General features: G+C 49.1%; 3 protein-coding genes and 1 non-coding gene across 4 annotated transcripts in view; 3 read left to right on the top strand and 1 right to left on the bottom strand.

Annotated features, from left to right (window-relative positions):
- Positions 1 to 3,022, top strand: part of LPCAT3 (lysophosphatidylcholine acyltransferase 3) — a 30,449-nt gene extending 27,427 nt beyond the window's left edge. Inside the window, exons 8-13 of the mRNA XM_030536063.1 lie at positions 2 to 88; positions 579 to 745; positions 1,210 to 1,357; positions 2,218 to 2,376; positions 2,470 to 2,596; positions 2,736 to 3,022. Coding sequence (XP_030391923.1) covers positions 2 to 88; positions 579 to 745; positions 1,210 to 1,357; positions 2,218 to 2,376; positions 2,470 to 2,586 — 678 coding nt within the window. The 3' untranslated portion in view covers positions 2,587 to 2,596; positions 2,736 to 3,022. The remainder of the gene's footprint in view (position 1; positions 89 to 578; positions 746 to 1,209; positions 1,358 to 2,217; positions 2,377 to 2,469; positions 2,597 to 2,735) is intronic.
- Positions 3,023 to 3,380: 358 nt separating this feature from the next.
- Positions 3,381 to 6,391, bottom strand: EMG1 (EMG1 N1-specific pseudouridine methyltransferase). The gene is made up of 6 exons (XM_030536090.1): positions 5,954 to 6,391; positions 5,758 to 5,859; positions 5,226 to 5,367; positions 4,500 to 4,558; positions 4,182 to 4,331; positions 3,381 to 3,733 (listed from the first exon to the last, which is right to left on the bottom strand). The coding sequence occupies exons 1-6, from the start codon at positions 6,089 to 6,091 to the stop codon at positions 3,620 to 3,622; spliced, it is 705 nt and encodes a 234-aa protein (XP_030391950.1). The 5' UTR covers positions 6,092 to 6,391; the 3' UTR covers positions 3,381 to 3,619.
- Positions 6,392 to 6,570: 179 nt separating this feature from the next.
- On the top strand, positions 6,571 to 15,799 carry PHB2 (prohibitin 2). Its single transcript, XM_030536076.1, has 10 exons — positions 6,571 to 6,748; positions 6,837 to 6,921; positions 7,816 to 7,895; positions 8,163 to 8,347; positions 11,497 to 11,626; positions 12,293 to 12,396; positions 12,814 to 12,891; positions 13,834 to 13,910; positions 14,177 to 14,182; positions 15,171 to 15,799. Exons 1-10 carry the CDS (start codon positions 6,622 to 6,624, stop codon positions 15,202 to 15,204), a joined length of 906 nt encoding a protein of 301 aa, XP_030391936.1. The 5' UTR covers positions 6,571 to 6,621; the 3' UTR covers positions 15,205 to 15,799.
- Positions 12,957 to 13,206, top strand: LOC115644637. Its single transcript, XR_003998571.1, has one exon. It is a non-coding gene; the product is annotated as a small nucleolar RNA U89 (small nucleolar RNA).
- Positions 15,800 to 20,590: the final 4,791 nt, after the last annotated feature.

Here is a 20,590-nt window from a genome sequence, read left to right as displayed (position 1 = left end):
GGAACAGCCTTTCTGGTTCCGATGCTTTTACATATTGATCTGGGGCAAAGTGATACTCTACAAATATGTCACCTGCTGGCTTGTCACGGTGAGTCCAGAGAGGGGCTGTGCCCTGAAAAAAACTCCCCTTTTGACTAGGACAAGTGCATCAGAGCAAGGAACCTTATAGCTGCTCTGCTCAGCCCTCCTTCATGGGGGCTGCTGTGACAAAGAGCTGGTTGGAAATGTTTTGACAAAATAGATTAATCAGAAAATGCTGATTCGGAGAATCCAATACTCCTTGTAGAATAGGGAAAACTCTTGACATTTCATATTTTTGTAGGATGGGAAAAGTCCCTCCCCACCCCCACTTCAGTTGTGGGGAGTGAGACATAATAGTCAGACGAAGGAGTTGAAGTATCCTCCTGCTACCCAGTTCTGCCCTTCCTAGCGAGAAAGGAGGCAACTTGTAGCAGCTCATCTCTGCCATTACCAACAGTAGGCATTGTGCCATTGTGGGGGAGGAGCCTATAACTGCCCAACTCTGACTTCTCCAGTAGGAGGTGCTGCTTTTCCCTGATATGTGTCGTTTCTCACAGGAAGGAGTCTGCATCCTCGTTGGCCTTGGGTACAATGGCCGAGATGAGAATGGGAAACCACAGTGGGACGCTTGTGCCAACATGAAGGTTTGGTTATTCGAGACAACACCTTTCTTCACGGGGACCATTGCCTCCTTCAACATCAACACCAATGCCTGGGTGGCTCGGTGAGCAGGGGGCCTTTCACAGTCAGAGCACCAGTCTTAATCTAGGCCCAGGCAAGAAGTTGGAAGGCTTGCTGGGGCAGGGATGTTGGGAATGGAGTATGAAGCCCTTTGTCTCTAGGGCACTGGTTCTAATGTGACCCCAAAGCAGTTGTGATGAAGTCTTTTCCCATCTCATGACCTTTGAAATGACTTGACCCAGCTCCTGGTTGGACAAGTGCTCAGTCATGCAAAGTATTCACCTGCCCCAGCCCTTGAGTGCTCTCAGCAGGTTGGCCTCTCCCCATTAGCCAGGATGTCTCCAGGGCAGGGCTGAGGCATGTTGACCAGGCAGGAGGAACAGCCCTGCTGCTTATCCCAGTGAAGGGACACAGAGGCCTTCAGTCTCTCAGAACACATCCCCAGTGTGCAGAGAGGAAAGGAGCTAATCAATCAGAACTGCATTGAGTTTCTCTTCTTGGCTCCAGTTACATCTTCAAACGGCTGAAGTTCTTGGGTAACAAGCTTCTGTCACAGGCATTGGCCTTGTTCTTCCTGGCTGTGTGGCATGGGCTGCACTCTGGCTACCTTGTGTGCTTCCAAATGGAGTTCCTTATAGTCATCGTTGAAAGACAGGTACGCTGTGTCTGGTATATTAGCAGGGGGATGGCTTGTGATAGCCAAGGCCCCATGGTTTCTAAAGACCCAGGAGTCTGTAGTAACTTTGGGAAACTTTCACGCTGGAAGCTTTACCTGAATGAAATATAAAACTGACCTGTCCCTTATGTATCTGCATTTTACACCATATTGTTTGCTCTTAAGTAGACTGCTAGCATCTGTGTGGAGAATCCATAATTTCATCATAAAAGATGTCAGGGAAGAAGCCAGTTTGGCTTATGGGTAGGGGGCAACTGAGGCTCTGGACACTTGGGAAGCTTGCAAGCACATGATCTGGTTGCATCTGCTAAAACTATCAACAGTGAAATAGTTTATAGTAGGGCTGTCCAGTGATTAAAAAATTAATTGTGATTAATCACAGTTAAAACATTAGAATACCATTTATTTATATTGCGGGGGGAGGGCTATTTTCAAATAGAGTGTCAGGGCTTCAGCCCCACTCCCCAGGGGATGCTGCAGGCTGCTCCAGTGCAGCATCACCTCCAGAGTTGCAAGCTGGGGCTTCAGCCCCCTGCTGCTGCTACCTTTGGGCAGGGTGGAAGGCATGCAATTAATGTGTTAATTGTGGTTTATTAATGGCAGGCATTACCTGCAATTGACAACACTAGTTTACAGCTAATCTCTTTAGAGTTCATATTAAAACTCTACCCAACGTTTTTCAGAGTCATTGTTTGACTGCAGTCTGACACTACATCTTTCAGAGCATAGAGGCCAATTCTGTCTATAATCACTGAATGCATACGGCCCTGTGTGTTATGCATACAGATGTCAAGTGACAGTAAGATTATTAAACTGACCACTCCTTCCTTTTTTGTCAGGCCATCAGCCTAGTGCGGGACTCTCCTATTCTGAGTGCTTGGGCCTCCATCACTATCCTGCAGCCTCTCTATTATGTCCTGCAGCAAACCATCCACTTGATGTTCATGGGTTACTCACTGGTGCCATTCTGCCTTTTTTCCTGGGACAAGTGGATCAAGGTATATAAAAACCTTGAAAGGGCAGCAAGATTTTGGGGGGACAGGAGAGACCAGCATGCAAGCTAAGCATTAATTCCCTCTCTCTCCACACAGGTGTATAGCTCTATTTATTTCGTAGGCCACGTGATGTTCCTCACCTTACTGCTTGTGTTGCCTTACGTCCGCAGAGTACTTGTGCCACGGAAAGAAAAGCTAAAGAAAGCAGAGTAACGGCCAAAAGGTGAGACTTGGATACAGCTGCAGAGTGGGGCAGGGAGACCTGAGGCCTAGAACGGCAAAGGTGCAGGTCAAGATTGAGGGATAACCGATGTCAGTGGGGGCTGCTTTATTCCTAACTTTTGCCTGTTGTCTCCTTTCAGTTTGTACTATGAGTGAACTGGCACAGGTGATGGACTCATCCTGTGCTGAAGCATCACCTGTCAAGTTTGCTGTGTTCAAGTTCAACTGTTCTGTCAATGTGATGAGGGGAACAGAGAGTACAGGGTCAGAGACCCACTGGTGAAGAGTGGAGAGGGCAATGCCCTTCCACTTCCACACCCTCTACATGTTGCCTTATCTATCTGCTGCCCTCTGGTGGACACTCCTTTATGCTGACTTCAAATGATTGTAAAGCACTAAACACCGCCACTATGTGGGGATGGAACCACCTCTGAATTTTCTACTTCAGTCATCCCAGATAAAAATTGTTCCTTGTTTCTTTTTCCCTCCCCACTCCTGCTTCAGCTGCTTTTTCTGGTGAGTGGGAGGGGTGAAACCTCCTCCTCAGGGAACAGTAGGTTCGAGGAATGTTAAATATCTGCTATAGGAGATCTCTCTGGCTCATATTTATCAGGCTATGGCTAACTGACAGTTACTCTTGACTGTGCTATCCACTGCTGCTGAGGAATAGGTTTATGGCAGCAAAGGTCATAATACAGACCCTCCAGCATCTCTCCTCACCCCTTTACTCACTCCTCACCCCTTTACTCACCTGCAGTTAAAAAATTCACAGCACAAAAATGCATTTTTTATCAAAAGTAATTTTAATATAAGGAGAAAGAACACCGCCAGAGAAGTGCCCATTGGCCTCTCACCATGGGAGCAGCCTGTATGGAAGGAAAGCTCAGCACGGTATGCTTTGAACTCTACCACTGAGCCTTCAGCCAAGGTTGACTCTCAGTGCTCCTTACACACACAAGTAGAAAAACAGTTGCCAATTCTAGAAAGATCAGAGTCCTACTCCACAGGGCCAATTATGGAGGGCTCACACCACCCCCCATGCCTCCTCAAAAGCTGTGGTGATCTTGGCACAGGTCAGGGCAGCAGAGAGGGGATAGTTGCTGATGGAGATCATCTTCTCTGTATAGTTAACATTCAGCTGGGGAGAGAGCAGAATGAGGGGGAAGCAGGAAATCCATGTTACTATCCAGTCAGTTAACACCCCCAACCACTGACAATCCTGCTGCACTTTTCACACTATGTACTTCAATCCACCCAAAACTGATAAGCACCTACCCTTGAAACCGGGCAGGACAGCTACTAACTCATAACATCTTGTATCCAGGTGAAGAGGGTGGGCATGGGTATGGCATAAGATCATAAAATTTCAGTGCAATTCTGGGAGAGGAATTGAAAGGGAATACCCTCTTAAGATAAGTGGTCATGCAGCAGAGCACAGGCCTTGCATCAACAGCATCTCCTCTAGTAAAGGAAAACCATGATCTATACTGAAAAGGAAAGAGTCCCCTACTTCCCATGACAGGTCTACTGCTCCACCAGGCAATCAGTGATGGGAGAAGAGGTGTGTCAGCCACCACTACCCTTACCGAGCCATGGGCAAAAGCTCCCACAACAATTGCAACAGGTTCTGTAGTGGGAACCAGTTCACGCACATCCGTCACGTTGGGGACTGAGAAAGAGGTGCCTATCTTCATGCAGCCCACAGGGAGATGATCTGTCACTGGATTCTTGATGACCTGCATGGGGAAACACATTTAGCTTGAGGTTTAGAGGTGAGATCTTAGGGTTCAAAACAATGTTTCTGTACAGCAGCAGAGGCTCACTTCCTAACACATCCTCGGCCCTTATGGAGCACCACAGAGTCATTAAGTTCCCCCTCCACAGTTAGGAATAGAAACTTTTACCTTCAACAGTTTCTGGGGCCCATCGGCTGCACGGACACTGAGTTTGTGTAGCAGCTGAACTGGTAGGAGAAGAAGAGAACCAGGAAATTTTCATGTGCCAACATTAGAGTACCTATTCTTCAGCAAGCGGAGTTGGGAAAAGCCTCAAGTTTCATGTCTGAGCCTCCTAATTTCCAATGCCATTAACAATACAGAACCTTCCCCTGAGGCAGCACCCCTGAGGCTCAGACCTGGGCTACTTTCTCTCATCCCACTCTCCCAAACTATGGCTGCGATTTACATCCCCAGACTTGCAGAAGGTGGTTCTGCTCTGATAGGTGCAGCTTCACCACAGTAAACAGACACAGGGTTGGTTGGTTACTGCCTTCCTCTGTAGCAGGGTCAACTCTCCGTTTTAAGTTAGTGTAAGTGGTGGATTTTCTGTAACCAACTCTTTAAATCATGATTTGAGGATATCAGTAACTCAGCCAGAGGTTATGGGTCTATCTCAGGAATGGGTGGGTGAGGCCCTGAAATGTGCAGGAGGTCAGACTAAATGAGTATGATGGTCCCTGTTGGCCTTAAAGTCTGAGTCAATATGGCTCTTTGAATCTTGCCTCAAAATTTCCAGCCCTGTACATGCAAGCAGAGGAGGGAGAAGCAAATAATAAAACAGAGACTGGCTAGAGAGTCAAAGGGTCATAAGTGGGGAGCCAGAACAGGGATGAAGCAGTTTGAACCTCTTACCCATCAGACCGCAGAATCGATCAAAGGTTCTGGGAATCCTGGTCTGGGGATTGACTTCAATGAGAACATTCTTCTGGGTGTGGATGTAAACCTGCAGCAGGCCAGCCCGGTTCAGGGGACTATCCATGAGCATCAGGAGGCTCTTAAGAGAGAGAGCACACAATGGGGGAAGCACATGACACCAGAGAATTTGATGCTAAAAGGAAGGATCAACTCTGAGACATCAGGTCTGGGCACAGTGAACAGGAAGGGACTATTCTGCCGAGGAAGTGGTGAGAAAAAGATTCAAAAAGGCGCACTGGCTCTGCTGCGGCAGAATTTTAAAAGATGGGTGTTGACGTGGGCGATGTGATTTATAACATTAAAAAAGAGAAATCGTTGGAAGGGCCAATCCTGCTTCAAGGAACAAGCTGATCTCTTGTTATGAGGAGACCAGAGGAAAGGCTGGCTTTTGCATAAGCGCCTCCTGCAGGGGCTGGTTGCTGGCAAAGCGACCTGGCCCTTCCTAGGCCCCGCACAACGTGGGTCGTACCTGGTGTGTGATGTCGGGCCTCACCTCCCCGGGGTCCCGGCCGCTTCGCAGCAGCAGCGATTTGTGCTTGTCGCAGTTCAGCAGCTCGTACGTCTTCCCAACCTGCAACCAAAGAGGCGAGCAGAGAGTGAGGACAAGGCGAGTCACGGGGACTCCCCGCCGGGCCCAGCCCAGCCCCGTTCCGCTCCCGCGGCACCTTCACGGTCTCCAGACTCGCTCCCTCGAGAAGCACAAGAAGCCGCCGCCGCTGCCCCCAGGGCCGCTTCGCCTCCGGGGCCGCCTCCGCCGCCGCGTCCCCTGCTGGTCTCCGGAGCTGCCGCGTGGGCGCCGCCATTTAGAACCGGAAGCGGCGTCACAGCTACAGCTCGTGCTCTTCTAAACCGGGGCCTCGCGTTTCCCTCAGCGGCGCGGGGAGAGAGCCTACAAATCGGCCATATTCCGGGCACTTCCGCTGTGCGAAAGGCTGCTTCCGGTAAGAGAACCTAAACATCGACGTCACGTGCCCTGTGCCCGCTTATTTACCTTCCCTGCGCCTCGCTCCCCGCGGCCAGGGTTGTTTCCGCGCGCTCGCTGTGAAGCGGAACCGCCTCCGCCCGCTTGTTTTTCAGTCTCGGGGCGCCATGTTGGAAAAGGCCGCTTCCGGTCACTGGTTCCTGTCGGAGGGGTTAGAAAACGGACACTTCCGGTGCCCTTTCTCCCTCCTCCTTCTCCTGCGGCGGCAACGTGAGGGCTGGTTCGGGGCGGCGGGGTGAGCTCAGCTCCCGGCGGGGGGGGGGGGGGGGGGGGCGCGACGGGGCGGTTGGGGGGAGGGGACTGACTGAGTGACTGACTGTGCCGGTCCCGCAGCGCCCGACCGAGCTCCCCATGGCCCAGAACCTGAAGGACTTGGCGGGGCGCCTCCCCGCCGGCCCGCGCGGGATGGGCACCGCCCTCAAGCTGCTGCTGGGAGCCGGCGCCGTCGCCTACGGGGTCCGCGAGTCGGTCTTCACCGGTGAGTTCGCCTGGCCCCGTGCTCCGACCACCCGCCCCGTGCCCCCCCTCCCCCCGCCTGGCCTGACTGCTGCCCGCTCTCCCCACAGTGGAAGGAGGCCAGAGGGCGATATTCTTCAACCGCATCGGTGGGATCCAGCCAGACACGATCCTGGCCGAGGGGCTGCACTTCAGGTAAAGGGCAGAGGTGGGAGGTGGCTCCTGGGGTTTCATCCACGTCCGTTTGAGCCAACCTGCTGTTGATTGTGAGCACCCGCAGGTAAAAGATCTTTTTCCTCGTTCAAACCAAGACTTTCACTGCTACCCCCGATAAATTCCTTCTTGGGAAAGCAGCCTTAATCCCAGGAACAGACACATTCTTGTAGTTACTAAATTTTCATTTAAAACAGTCTCCTAACTATTCTAAAGACCCAGCTGTAATGCTGGAGGGGCCTGTGCTGCTGACAGAGATTTGCAAGGTGCCATCTTCAACCACATGGTAGCCACAAAGTTGGGAACTCATAGCAATGAGGTGGGAACATCACAGTTAAATTGAGATTGTCAAAATAACTGTAGCACGTGTGACACACCCACTCTCTGGTTTAAAAAATAGGAAGCAAATACAAAAAATCCACTTGTAATGGCATCAAAAAAGGAAAAAGTTAAAGTTTTTAGCAAAAAACATCTCAGGTAACAGCTCAGCTGCCCTGTTAGTACTGATCTACCTATGGTACTTCTGGGGATTTAGCCCCTATTACTGTAGAACTAAAGCTTCTCATATCACAGTCTTTTATGTATTTCTCCTCACCATGTCCTTGTGATGCTTTTATCCCTGTTTTACAGTCTGGGAACTGAAGGCACAGAGAGACTGACTTGCCCACGGTCATGCAGGAAGGCTGTAGTAGAGAAGGGGTCCTAAGCTAGTGCCCTAAACTTGGTTTCATTCTTCTCCAATATTATTCAGTCCTTGGATTCACTGTTCCTCCATTCTCCTGTTGCACACACGTACACTCTCCATCCCAGTCTCCTTTTCCTCCTTCATGATACCTCTGTTGATTGTATAACGTGATTTCTTCCTTGGCTTTTCAGAATCCCCTGGTTTCAGTATCCAATAATTTATGATATCCGAGCTCGACCCCGAAAAATCTCCTCCCCAACAGGCTCCAAAGGTGAGACCATCTACTTGACCAGGACAGGGGAAGGGACACAGTCCTTTGCCCATTGTTTCTGTATTTTCCCAGTGCTAGAATACTAGGGTGTTTGTGGAGCCTAAGCAGGAGACTGGAATAGTGGAGGCGGAGCTGCAAGCCAGGAATAAGACTTTAGCAGAAAGAAGGGACTGAAGTAGGGGTCTGCAGACTTAGAGGTATTGACAGAGCTGGCGGGAGCCAGGCTGGGCTTTGGGGATGTAGTTAATCTGATTCTCTGTCTCTTAGATCTGCAGATGGTGAACATCTCTCTGCGTGTCCTTTCACGCCCCAATGCTGCAGAGCTGCCCAAAATGTACCAGCGCCTGGGTCTGGACTATGAGGAGCGGGTCCTTCCTTCCATTGTCAACGAAGTGCTCAAAAGTGTTGTGGCCAAGTTCAATGCTTCACAACTCATCACTCAACGAGCTCAGGTCTGTTCATTATCCCATGGTGGGGGATCATACTTCCCTTCCCCTGCCTGTCGTCGTGTCCTCTTCCTTTCTTTCCCCCCCCCCCCCCACCCCTGATGCACAGGATGGACAAGGGACAGAGGCTAGTTTGGAAGGATTAGCCCTTTGGCACCGGGGTCAGAGTCCCTTTCCTGCCAGATTCAGTGATGGCAGATACTATGAGACACCTCAGCTGGTTTCTGGTGAGTGAGGAGGAGCCCGTGGTCTGTCCTGATACATGTTGGGACCAGAGACATGGGGGAATGTAGGAAAGAGATCCTGGAGGCCAAATGTAAATGCCTAAGGAAGGAGACGTAAGGTCAATCTATACAAGTCAGTCAGACTAGGCTGAAGTGATGGCAGAGCACTGCTGTATCTACAAGATTCTATAGAATCCAGCGAGATAAAAATTCTCATTGGCCAGGACCACACCATTGAATCTACAGGAATACAGATCGCAAGTGTAAGAATATATTATTGGCCTCCAGATCAAAAAGAGGAAATTGAGTGCACAATGTGGAGAAACATCAGAAGCAGGAAAACTTAATGAAGATAATGGGCGATTTCAGCTGCCCACACACAACCTGATCTAATAGTACAACAGGACCAAGTTTAGAGAAGCAATTGATCGACATTTTAGGAGAGAGCTGTTCCAAGAAGTAAGTTCTAACCAGCACAAGAGAAGAAAGAATACTTTCATTTTAGTCTTAAGAAACTGATAGTTAAATCAAGAACGAACAGTGGCTGATTCACTGAGTAATAGTGACCACAGTATAATAAGGCTCAACATCCTAGGGGCTGTTAGGATATCAAAAAGTTACACTAAACTTTAGAAAGGGAGATTTCAATAAAATTATTAGGTTAGTCAAAAGGCCCTTTTAGAAGTTAAATGATAAAAGGAACGACGGTAAAATCCCAAGAGATAGAATTGATGCTACTTATAAAAACAATAATTGAGAAGACATGGGCACTGTTGAACTGAAAGGGATCCAGAAAGGCAAGAAGTGAATCAATATAACCGAATAAGATTCAAGATGCTATTCAAGCCAAACAGAAATCTTTCAAAAGTTGGCCTAATGAAGCCAATAAACGGGAGCATAAATTATAGCAGCTAATGTGTAGGGGAGAAATTAGAGGGGCCAAAATGGAGTTTGAAGAGCAAATAGCGAAAGACAAAAAACAAATGAGATTCTCTCAACATATCAGAAGCAGGAAGCCTAAGAGAATTGGTGAGTCCCCTGGATTATCAGAGGTTAAAGGTACCGTTAAGGAAGATAAGGATTTGTTTGAGAAGTTGCATATTTTCTTTGCATCAGTCTTCAACACTAAGAATGTTGGAGGGATTCCTACCGTGATCTGTTCTTTCCTGGTATTGAAGATGAGGTCTGTTCCAAATTGATAATTTAAAAGGCAAAAAATCACCAGGCCCAGCTGGTTACAGAAGGAATTTCAGAATGAAGTGGCGGAGCTGCTAACAAAATATTCAAACTCTCATGAACAGCCTCTGCTCCAGAGAACTGGAGGATAGAAAATGGTGTACTTATATTTAAAAAAGACTCTACGGGTGATCTGGGGAATTACTATGCAGTGAGCCATATATCTGTATCTGGCACACAGGTTGAAATGATTATAAACAACAAAACACCTAAAATTTCATGATCTGATAGTGTCTAACCTGCGCAGATTCTGCAAAGGAAAATCATGTCTCATACATCTCAGAATTACTTGCACATGTAAGCAAAATGGTAGATAAAGGAGAAGAGGTTGACATTTATTTAGACTTCCAAAAAGCCTTTGACTAGGCCCTACACAAGAGCCTACTAAAGGAGCTCAGTCATTGTGGGAGTGAGAGATGACATATAGCTATAGATCAAAAATTGGCTACAAGATGGAAAGTAAAGGGTAGAAATAAATTGTTAGTTGGCATCTGATTAGAGGTTAACAGCTGGGTATTGAAGGGACTGTACTAGGCCCCATGCTGTTAATATCTGTATTCGTGATTTGTAAAGGACCTGGGTGAACAGTGAGGAAACAAAATCTGCAGGTAAGAGTTATTTGGGTTAATCTGGACCAGAGGCGACTGGCAGGACCTTCAGAGAGACCCAGATGTGCTAGGGGAATGGGCCACATGATGGCAAACGAAATCCAGTGTCAATGAATGCAAAGTAATGCATGGTGGAGGGAAAAAGCTGAACCCTCTGCACCTTATAGGATTCAAAATTAACCATATCAGCTCAGGAGAGAGACCTGGGCAACACAGACAGCTCAGTGACAGCCTCTGTGCTCACAAAAGAGAGAGAATATTAGGAGGCATATGAAATGGGATTGTGAATAATACAGGGAATATCATAATGCCTTTATATAAATCACTGGTGCAGCCTTCAATACTGCACACAGTATCCAGCGGTCACTCCATCTCCAGTGGATATTGCGGGACTGGAGTGGGTTCAGAGACGAGTGATGAGAATGCTCAAGGGCCTGGAAAAACAGAGTCCAAAAAGATTGGGATTGTTTCCTTAGAAAGGGGACATAAGTCTATGCAATAATGACTCCTGTAGAGAAGAGATCAGGAACTTCTCTTCTCCCTGTCTCAGAACACAAGAACAAGAGGACTCTCCATGACATTGAAACTGAGGAAATCATTGCCACAGAATGTCACTGAGGCCAAGAATTTAGTAGATTGAAAGAGAGTGGATATTCATATAGGTATTAGGAGTATCCAGAGTTAGTTATAATGGCAACACACATTTTGAAAGGGATATTAAAAGTCATGCTTCAGATTTTAGGCTGATCTCTGACTATTAGAGACCTGGCTGAAACCTAACACGGTCACAGTTTTCCCCATCTGCTGGCTGCAGGGTTTCTTATACTTTTCGTTGAAGCAGCTGGCCCTGGCTGCTGTCAGAAACAGGGTACTGAACTAGATGGACCATGAGTCTTGGTCTGGAAATTCTTAGGTTCCTATGCAAGGGTGCCCAAAAATCCTCTTCTTACCGCTCAGCATACTGGGAACTAGGTCCCTAGGAAGTGGATTGAAAGGGAGGGAGGCAATGATGCTCTGGAGGGAATGGTAACTGGGAAGAGATCTGCGGGTTGAAGTCCTGCCCCTCCTACCCACTCTTTCATTTCAGGTCTCTCTGCTAATCCGACGGGAACTGACAGAGCGAGCCAAGGATTTCAGCCTCATCTTGGATGATGTGGCCATCACAGAGCTAAGTTTCAGCCGCGAGTACACGGCGGCTGTTGAGGCTAAGCAAGTGGGTGAGTTGGTACTGCCCTCAAGCCTCAGCACAGTGTTAGGGGATGCGTGCTGCAGGAGCGGCCCTTCTGTTTTGGAATCCTCAGCCCATCTGCCTCTGTGACAGGTGAACTCTGGAATCCTACTGGGACCCTTAGCCACAGGCAGTTCCATTCCTTTCCTTTTCATATAAGGAAATTCAATGCTGAAAGTTTTATCTAAAATAGCACTAATATTACATGGATATAATCACAGTCAGGTCTTGCCAAGTCTGGCTCCTTTAGCCAGCATCCAGAACCTGTGTATTTGACAGGCAGCATTTAAAGTGCTTGGTCATGGAAGATGGACTAGAAGATTCTCCATTCCTGCAGCAGGCCTGAGTTCCTATTGCTTCAGGGAGCTATGCGCAGTTCCTGACTATTAGTGTGTGTAGCTGTATTGTGGCTGTGCCTAGGTGCCCCGGCCTCCCTGTGCTAGGTAACTGCCAACACATAAATTGGCGGTCCCTGTGTCAAAAAATGGACAATCTTAAGTAAATGACCAGCTGGGCAAGGGCCCAGGATACCATAACTTCAGGTCCTGAGACGTACGAGGCCCAGGGAATAGACTGTAGGAAGGATCCTGCCATGGGATTTGGAAGGATGAAACCTGGTTCTAATGTCTCTGGTTTTGACCTTTTCTCTCCCTAGCCCAGCAAGAGGCCCAGCGAGCCCAGTTCCTGGTGGAGAAGGCCAAGCAGGAACAGAAGCAGAAGATTGTCCAGGCAGAGGGGGAAGCCACGGCTGCCAAGATGATATCCTTTCCATGCCATGTGGGTGTGGTTGGGAAGGTGTGCTGGACACAGGGATTCTGGGAGTCTGTCTCAGCCCACAGTACACATACTGGAAGCCCATGTGATGGATTGAAGGCAGATGTGCCTTCTTCTATCATTTGTCCCCCTTCCCTGAGCAGAGCATGGGGGCTGTCTGCATTGGCCTGTGATCTTGGTGATAGGCTGGAGCCTCCATTCCCAACTGACACCTGCTTGATCTACATCAACTTTCCAGCTACAGCCACTCAGTGCCATTGCTTGACCTCATGGGACAGCACAAAGGTCAAGCTGATTCAATGAGCGTTGTTTCAGAGAGAATCTGGTGACACTCATTTAGGAGGGGGAAGCTGGGTGAGGGTCTGTTAGCAGATTTCCCCCTTAACTTACTGTCGTCCTCACATTGGTGAAGCCTTGAGCAAGAACCCAGGCTATATCAAGCTGCGCAAGATCCGAGCTGCCCAGAACATCTCCAAAACAGTGAGTTAGGTTTGTCTCATTCCCCTTCACTAACTTGTTTGCACTCCCCACACCCATCCCAGAGGCCATGTGATGAGTCTAAGGCGAATGTGACCTGCTTCCTCCTGACCTTGCCCCTTTGTACCCCCACCCTTCTGGTCAGGATGGGGGTTGTCTGTACTGATCTGTGATCTTGGTGAGGGGGAGGGAGCTTCCCCCCCCACCGTAAAGACAGATCTATATCAAACTTCAGCACCCCATACCCAGCCACAGCGCCCAGAGGCCCCAGTACCCTGCGGTCTGGGAAAGTGGGCACATACCTGCTTGGGGGTCAAAGGTCAGGGTGATGGGAAGTTGAAATGAGCACTAGTTCTCAAAATCTGATGGCACTGGATGTGGGGCGTGGCTTTGTCCTTATTCAAACTTGTAGTACTTGAACTAAGATATGCTAGTATACCAATACAGAACTCCATGTAGACACTCCTGATCTGGTTGTAAGCCTGGCTTATATTGGTTCACTGAACCCATTTCTATATTGGTTTATGGTAAATCAACATAAGCCAGGTTTAAATTAGACTAAGAATGTCCACACATGACTTTGCACCATCTTAACTAAATCTGTGTTTAAACTTTAAACTGGTGCAGCCTCAAATATCAAGGCCTCAGTTAGCAGGTGTCATAGAAATGTAGGGCTGGAAGGGACTTCAAGAGGTCGTCTAGTCCAGTCCCTGTACTCAGGGCCAGGTAAACCTAGAGCATCCCTCACAGGAGTCTGCTAACCTGATAGGGATTCCTCAGCTTCTCTTGGAAGCCTCTTAACACATCATCCCCTCCCAGGGACTTAGGCTAGTCTGTCCCACTCAGAAATATGTGCGCAGGGTGGCAGTTGTGTGGAGGGGTCTCATTCACTCCACCCCTTTGTGAACTCGCTTCCACCCTGCCCTCACTTGGTGTCTCTTCCAGATTGCGGCATCGCAGAACCGCGTGTATCTCACAGCTGATAACCTACAGTTGAACCTACAGGATGAGGGCTTCACCAGGTAAGGGGGGCAGTGGTGTCAGAAGATGGATTCCTCCTTTTTCCCCCAAACTCACTCCCTCTCTATGTGAATGTTAAAGGTGTTCAGAGCCCCAGAGATACCCCTCTGGAGCTTTGTCCCTCTGAATCACATTTCTCTTGAATGGGATGAGTCCGTGGATAGCATGGGAGGGCCTTGCTTATATTTCTAAAGCTCAGGATTCAAGTCCAGTTAAATCTAATTGTTTTTCTCTTCTCTCTTTTTTGGCTGCCTCTTCTGACATGCAGAGGAAGGTAAGGCACAGGTCACTTTTCCATCACATGGGAGGCAGGGCATTCCCGAGTTTCAGGCAGCAAGGGAGATGAGCCATTTGGAAGAGGACAGTCCAGTGGTTTGAGCACTAGCCTGAGACTTGGGTTCAATTCTCTGCCCTGTCCCAGACTTCCTGGGCAAGTCAGTGGGAGTTTGGTGTGTAAAGACCTATGAGGATGTAGGCCAGTTGTCAGATGGGGCTAATAGCGCTGCCGGAGCTCTCGCGGGCGTGGTGAGGACAAATACATCACACTGTGAGGTGCTCCAGTACTGGGGATGATGTCATGGGTGGATGAGCGAGGGTTGGTGAATCAGTGTTTTTAGCAGCATGGTCAGTGCATGCCAAGATGGGATCAGGGTGGGTTTCTGAAAGTGGAGGAGACAAGCAAGTGGCTTGGAGAGCCTAGACTGAGGAGAGGTGGGATCGTGGAAGGAGACAGTTGGCATGGGAATTGGATGCTGTGGGTGTGTTTGGCTGCTGCAGGGCGGTGGTGGGTGGGGGTGGGTGGAAAGGTGTTTGTCCATACAGGATCCCTTTCTCCATAGGCTTTCTCCAAGCAGGCTGAAACTCCCTCTATGCCCTCAGAGACATGGTGATCTCCTGGGCCCAGAGTCTGTTCCCCTGCTGAATCCCACGTGTGACACAGGGGCAGGCCAGCCAGTGTTCAGTGGCCTAGTTAATTGGTTAAAGCAGGGAGCCTGGTAGTCAGGACTCCTGGGTTCTGTTTCAGCTGTGGCCTTGTCCAGCTGTGTGATCTTGAGTCATTTCCTCCCTCTGCCTTTATTTCTGCCACTGCAAAATGGGTTGAATTTTTACCTCTCCCGGGGGGTTCATGGAGCTTTGAGAGACATGTTAGTGAAGCTAGGGGTAGAGGCCAACTTTTTTCCAAATGTCAGGCTGGATCAGCTGTTAAACTCTGCCCCCTTCATGTGTGCCTTCCAGACTGTCTCATTTCTCTCTCCTCACAGTGACAGCCTCCTGACCAAACCAGGGAAGAAATGAAACTGCTAGAACCATTCACACCGACTGGCAGAGCGAGATGGGTGAGGGAAGATCGCCAAGGTCACTCACACAAGATTCCCCATCTGCCTGGGCCCTCTGCTGCTGCCTGTTAGTTTTCACTGATTGTTCTGTCTCACTTACTTTGAAATTCCCAATGCAATGGCCAAGCTGGTACCCAATCCCCAGTGTTGGGAGCCATCTATGCCATTGGGCATCACCAGTTGGCTAGTTTAAATCCCCTTTGGTGGTTTTAAACTCGGGCAGGGGTGGGCAGCGTGAGCCCTTGGGGGCCTGTTATTCACACCCAACCTTTGCTAGGGCTTGGATTTTTACAGGACTAGAATCGTAACTGCTGTGTCTGCCAAGCCTGTGAGGCCTTTGTTTTGGTACCAGCACCTAGCTTTCAGTTCAATGAATCTCTTGTTAATTTTTCTTCCAGCCCTCCCTTCCCCATGGGAAAACTCTTGAATGAAGGTTTCATGGGGCTCCTGCCATTTTGGGGCTCTCAGATCACATAATTTTATCTGCTCAGTGATTCTTTCATAAGTTTGTAAAAGGAAAAAAATAAAAATTAAAAACCAAAAAACAAAACTTGGCCCAGGTGTGTTTACTAGTGGAAGATGAGTTCTGCATTTCTTTTGGTTTAGAAGAGGGGCTTGGGGGTGGCAGTGACCAAGATGGTAGGGGGATGGAGTGTGAAACCCTCATTGTGTTGGGGGGAGTGATGGATGGAGCTAAACTATGGACCTCTCCTGCCAGCACACTTGGACAGGGTCACTCTTGTATCCCAGCCCGATACACTCTCGAGCTGAGCTCATAGCAAGACCTACATGGTTAGAAGCTGCTTCATCATGTCCCTTCCTAAGCAACCTCTTATCTCAATTTCACACCTGCTTCATCTATACATATGTTCTCCCTTACTTGATGTGCACGGAGCCGGTTCCGCTGCCTTTCCAGCTGCATGAGCCAAGAGGATGAAAAAAGCCCCACAAGAGCAAGACTGCTGCTGTGAGCACTTCTTGCAGAGCATGCTGCTTGGGATAAACAGAGCTGTATTTAATACAGCCCTCTCCCTGCCTTTCTTGCTCAGCACAGACTGGATTTAGGAGGTCGAGCCCCCATGGTCCCTCTGCTCCTCTCAAACCTCTGGATTAAATGGTCTCCTTTCATTATTTTTCCTATAGGAGGCCTACACAGGATCTCCCATCCCATATGTTGCAGGGGGAATAGGGTGGACATTTGCTGGGCACTCTGCATAGTGCCAGTATTTAAGCTGCTTCCTTCCCGAGTGGATTTTTGCTGTGTTCTGGGCCATGTTTAGCTTTCCCTCAAGGGGAGGAGGGGGTTGCCTGAAATTAACCATGTGGATGCAGCAGAGTTTTATGGACTTAAACTCACTTTCCTGCCTCTGCACCTTGTTCATGCTGAGATGATTATCCCCATTTCACAGAACAGGCAACTCATCAGCCTCAGGCAGTAGAGCCGGGCTTAGAAAACTGCCCCTTGTTCTTGCTATTTCTGGACTTTGTCTATTTGGCCACTACTTGACCTCTGCTTCTGGCATTTACAAGTGACCTGCTTGTGCCTAAATGTGAGCTCTACAGGGGAGCTGTCAGCTGCAGGCAGCCAGCTAGCTAGGCAAGAGCTTGGTATAGCCTGGGGCCTTCAGTTGCAGCATGAGTGGCTTGGCCTTGCTACAGCACAATAGCCAAAAAGCTGTGGCCAGATTTGGGTGGCTGTTGGGGTAAAGTATGACAATCCTAGGCTCTTAAAAGGGTTTTGGGTGGGGGTGGTGTCAGTCCTGATGAGTTCAGTGTCTGGATCTTCATGTGAAAAAGGACTAAACTTTGATGGTAGGTCCCCCAACTCAAGGGCAGCCCTCAAGGGAAATGCCATAAATATTACTGGGGATGCTGAGCAGCTGAACTGTAGGAGCCCTATGTTTCCTAACAGGAAAGTGGGGCTCTGCCTGTTAAGGATCCCCCCCCTTAGTTGTCCATAGTGATGAAAACCAACAGCAGTCAGAACTGTCTGCTCCAGACTGCTGGCTGGGAGAGCATGGAACTGTACCAGCTTCCCCCCACCCCCCCCAGCCCCTCCCCCTGCTCTCTTGAATCTGTCTTTTCCTAGACTGTCCACTCTTGAGGGGAAGGAGCTGCCCATCAGCCCTGCAGCTGTGCAATGTGGTGCTAGTGAGAGGGGCACCAGCAGGCAGAGATCCAGATGGTTCCCAAAAAATTGTCATTGCTGCACAGATGGCAATTGATAGGTGAAAGGTATTGATGAGGATCTAGTGCAGAGAGTCAGTATCCACCTCCCACCTTAGCAATATGCAGCAAAGTGACACCAGAGCTGCTGTTCAGGGGATGTCATGATGGCCAAAAGTATAACAGGGTTCAAAAAAGAACTAGATAGGTTCATGGAGGATAGGTCCATTAATGACTATAAGCCAATGTGGTCAGGGATGCAGCACTGTCCTCTGGGTATCTCAGAGCTTCTGACCACCGGAAGCTGGGCCTGGACTGGATGACAGGGTCTGGATCACTCAACAATTGCCTTGTTCTGTTCAGGTCCCCTGATGTATCTGGCACTGGCCACTGCTGGAAGACCAGCTACTGCTCTAGGCAGATCATTGGTCTGACCCAGTGTGGTGATTAGTGGTGCTAGCTCCTTTTGTCATTCCCCAGCCTGGAGTTTTGCCCTGTATCATAACCTTAGTCCCAGATCTGGACCTTAGCGTCCAAAATATGGGGGTTAGCATGAAAACCTCCAAGCTTAGTCACCAGCTTGGACCTGGTACCTGCTGCCACCACCCAAAAAATTAGAGTGTTTTGGGGCACTTTGGTCCCACTGAAAAACCTTCCCTGGGGACCCCAAGACCCAAATCCCTTGAGTCTCACAACAAAGGGAAATAATCCTTTTTCCCTCCCCCCCCCCCTCCAGGTGCTCCTGGAGAGATACACAGACACAAGCTCTGTGAATCCAAACAGAGTGACTCCCCCTCTCCGTTCCCGGTCCTGGAACAAAAAGGACTTTCCTATTCCCCCAGAGGGAATGCAAAATCAGGCTAGCCAATTCAACACACACAGATCTCCCCTGATTTCTTCCTCCCACCAATTCCCTGGTGAGTACAGACTCAATTTCCCTGAAGTAAAGAAAAACTCCAACAGGTCTTAAAAGAAAGCTTTATATAAAAAAAGAGAGAAAAAATACAAATGGTCTCTCTGTATTAAGATGATACAATACAGGGTCAATTGCTTAAAAGAATATTGAATAAACAGCCTTATTCAAAAGAATACAAATCAAAGCACTCCAGCACTTATATTCATGCAAATACCAAAGAAAAGAAACCATATAACTTACTATCTGATCTCTTGGTCCTTACACTTAGAAACAGAAGATTAGAAAGCAGAACTACTTCTCCAAAGCTCAGAGAAAGCAGGCAGCCAGAAAACAAAGACCTCAGACACACAATTCCCTCCACCCAAAGTTGAAAAAATCCGGTTTCCTGATTGGTCCTCTGGTCAGGTGCTTTAGGTGAAAGAGACATTAACCCTTAGCTATCTGTTTATGACACCCTGGCACCAGGACCATTAATTTACTGGACACTTAGCTTTGGGTTAAAGAAATGGGGGCACCTAGCCCAGGCTTGGGGCTTTGGCTGTGGCCTGGACTGGCGTGCACATGGAGCTGGAGAGGGACAGTATAGCTCCTCTGGGGGGTCAGGAATGCAACTGCCACTTTACACTGCCTTGCTCTGCAGCTGCCGCCTTCTGGTTTCTGTTCCACCGTGCTGGTTATTCAACAGCCTGGAGAGCCTCAGAGCTGTTGTCTCAGCTCCCCTCCCCCGGCTCAGGGCTTCCCTCCCTGCCCCATAGTGGTGGTGGGGCCATCAGTGTTACAGTCACTTCAGTCAGCACTGCCCTTTCCTTCTCACTACTTCTCCCATTCCTGGCTTTTGCTGCACCGCCCTTTGCTGCACCCTGCCTCTCCTGGGCAGAATCAGCCCTTTGGTTCAGCCTGGTGCCCCTGCACCGCCATGGAGCAGCAAAGCACCCATCAGTGTGGAAAGTGACAGTCCCTCTCCCCCAAACACATCACTCTGATTAACCCCTTCCCGGCAGTGCTGCTTCCACTGACATCACCACGAGGCATAGTGTGTATGTCAATGTAGTTATAGCTACACAGATGCTGTATTACTTACGTCAGCTCTCAGTCGTAGCTGGGCTCAAGCTCTCCTCCACTCCACACCCCCACCAATCCCTCACTGGGAAGCAGCAGCAGGGCTCACAGCTGGCGCTCTCCCCACCCACCCTGAGGATGACAGGCAGAGTTGTGAGCCCTGTGCAGGGGTTTTATTGCAGGGAGCCTACCAGTGGTGAAATTGACATTCTTGTCAGTTGCACAGCTGTTATTATTGCACATTGCCTCTCTGGCTCCTGACTGTCAGTTGCGGGGGAGGGAAGGGCTCCAGTTGTGATTCCTCACATGGATCTCAAAGCTTGGGCTATCAGCCCCAGGCCAGGGGGAAGAGAGCTCCAGCTGTGCCACCACCCCCAGCAGACAGCCAGAGCTGGAGCTGAAATGTGAAATAATTTCACTGCTTTTAGATTCCCTACTGTGAAACTGACCACTGCAGGGGTTCCCAGCTGAGAGCTCAGGCTGCTGGGGGAGAGGGGGGCAGCTGTGAACCAGCACCTTCTTAACAGCTGGGGGGCGGGGGCAGATATATCTACAGAGGCTTTCAGTCCCAGGGCTGCCAGGCTCTAACTGTCTGTGTTCCACGAGACCCCACTTCAGTTGGTGGAAGTGCTCCTGGTGAGGGGACACATGGCCAAGAGAAGGCACATGTATGGACATGGAGCACCACTTTATTTACAGCAACTTAGTGACAATTTTGTAGTGTAGACAGGGCCTGAGCCAGGGAGGAGAAACAGACACAGCCTTATGAGTTTTGCTGTCCCTTTTTCCCCACTCTGTTCAGCTTCACAGGCTGAGCTCTTCAGTGAGGGTCCAAGCACCTGGCACTGTCATTCACTTTTGTCTACTGGCCACGCCTCGGCAGCCAGGGTAACAAACCCACACTTTTTTTTTAATTAGCTTTTCTTCTTGTTCACAAATGAAAACACACTTGGGAAACCTGGCACTGCAGCCTGCACTGATCAGCAGAGACAGTACAAGGTCCTAACCTCTTGTGTTACTGAACAGAACCTGCTCTTTTCCCCAAGAGTTGGGCTGTTCTCTCATCCCAAACATTTTGCTTGTAGCTACAACTGGAGATGGAATTCTCTGAACAATTGTTTAGGATAAGAAGTGACAGTGTTGCTGTACAGTTGTTGAACAGCTACTGCCTCTGAACCAAGATGTGGCTGCATTTCAGTGCTTG

The sequence above is a fragment of the Gopherus evgoodei genome, chromosome 1 (genome assembly GCF_007399415.2).
Source record: "Gopherus evgoodei ecotype Sinaloan lineage chromosome 1, rGopEvg1_v1.p, whole genome shotgun sequence".
NCBI lineage: Eukaryota > Metazoa > Chordata > Testudines > Testudinidae > Gopherus > Gopherus evgoodei.
Note: the sequence above shows the minus strand (reverse complement) of the source record. Positions and strands in the feature narration are given on the sequence as shown.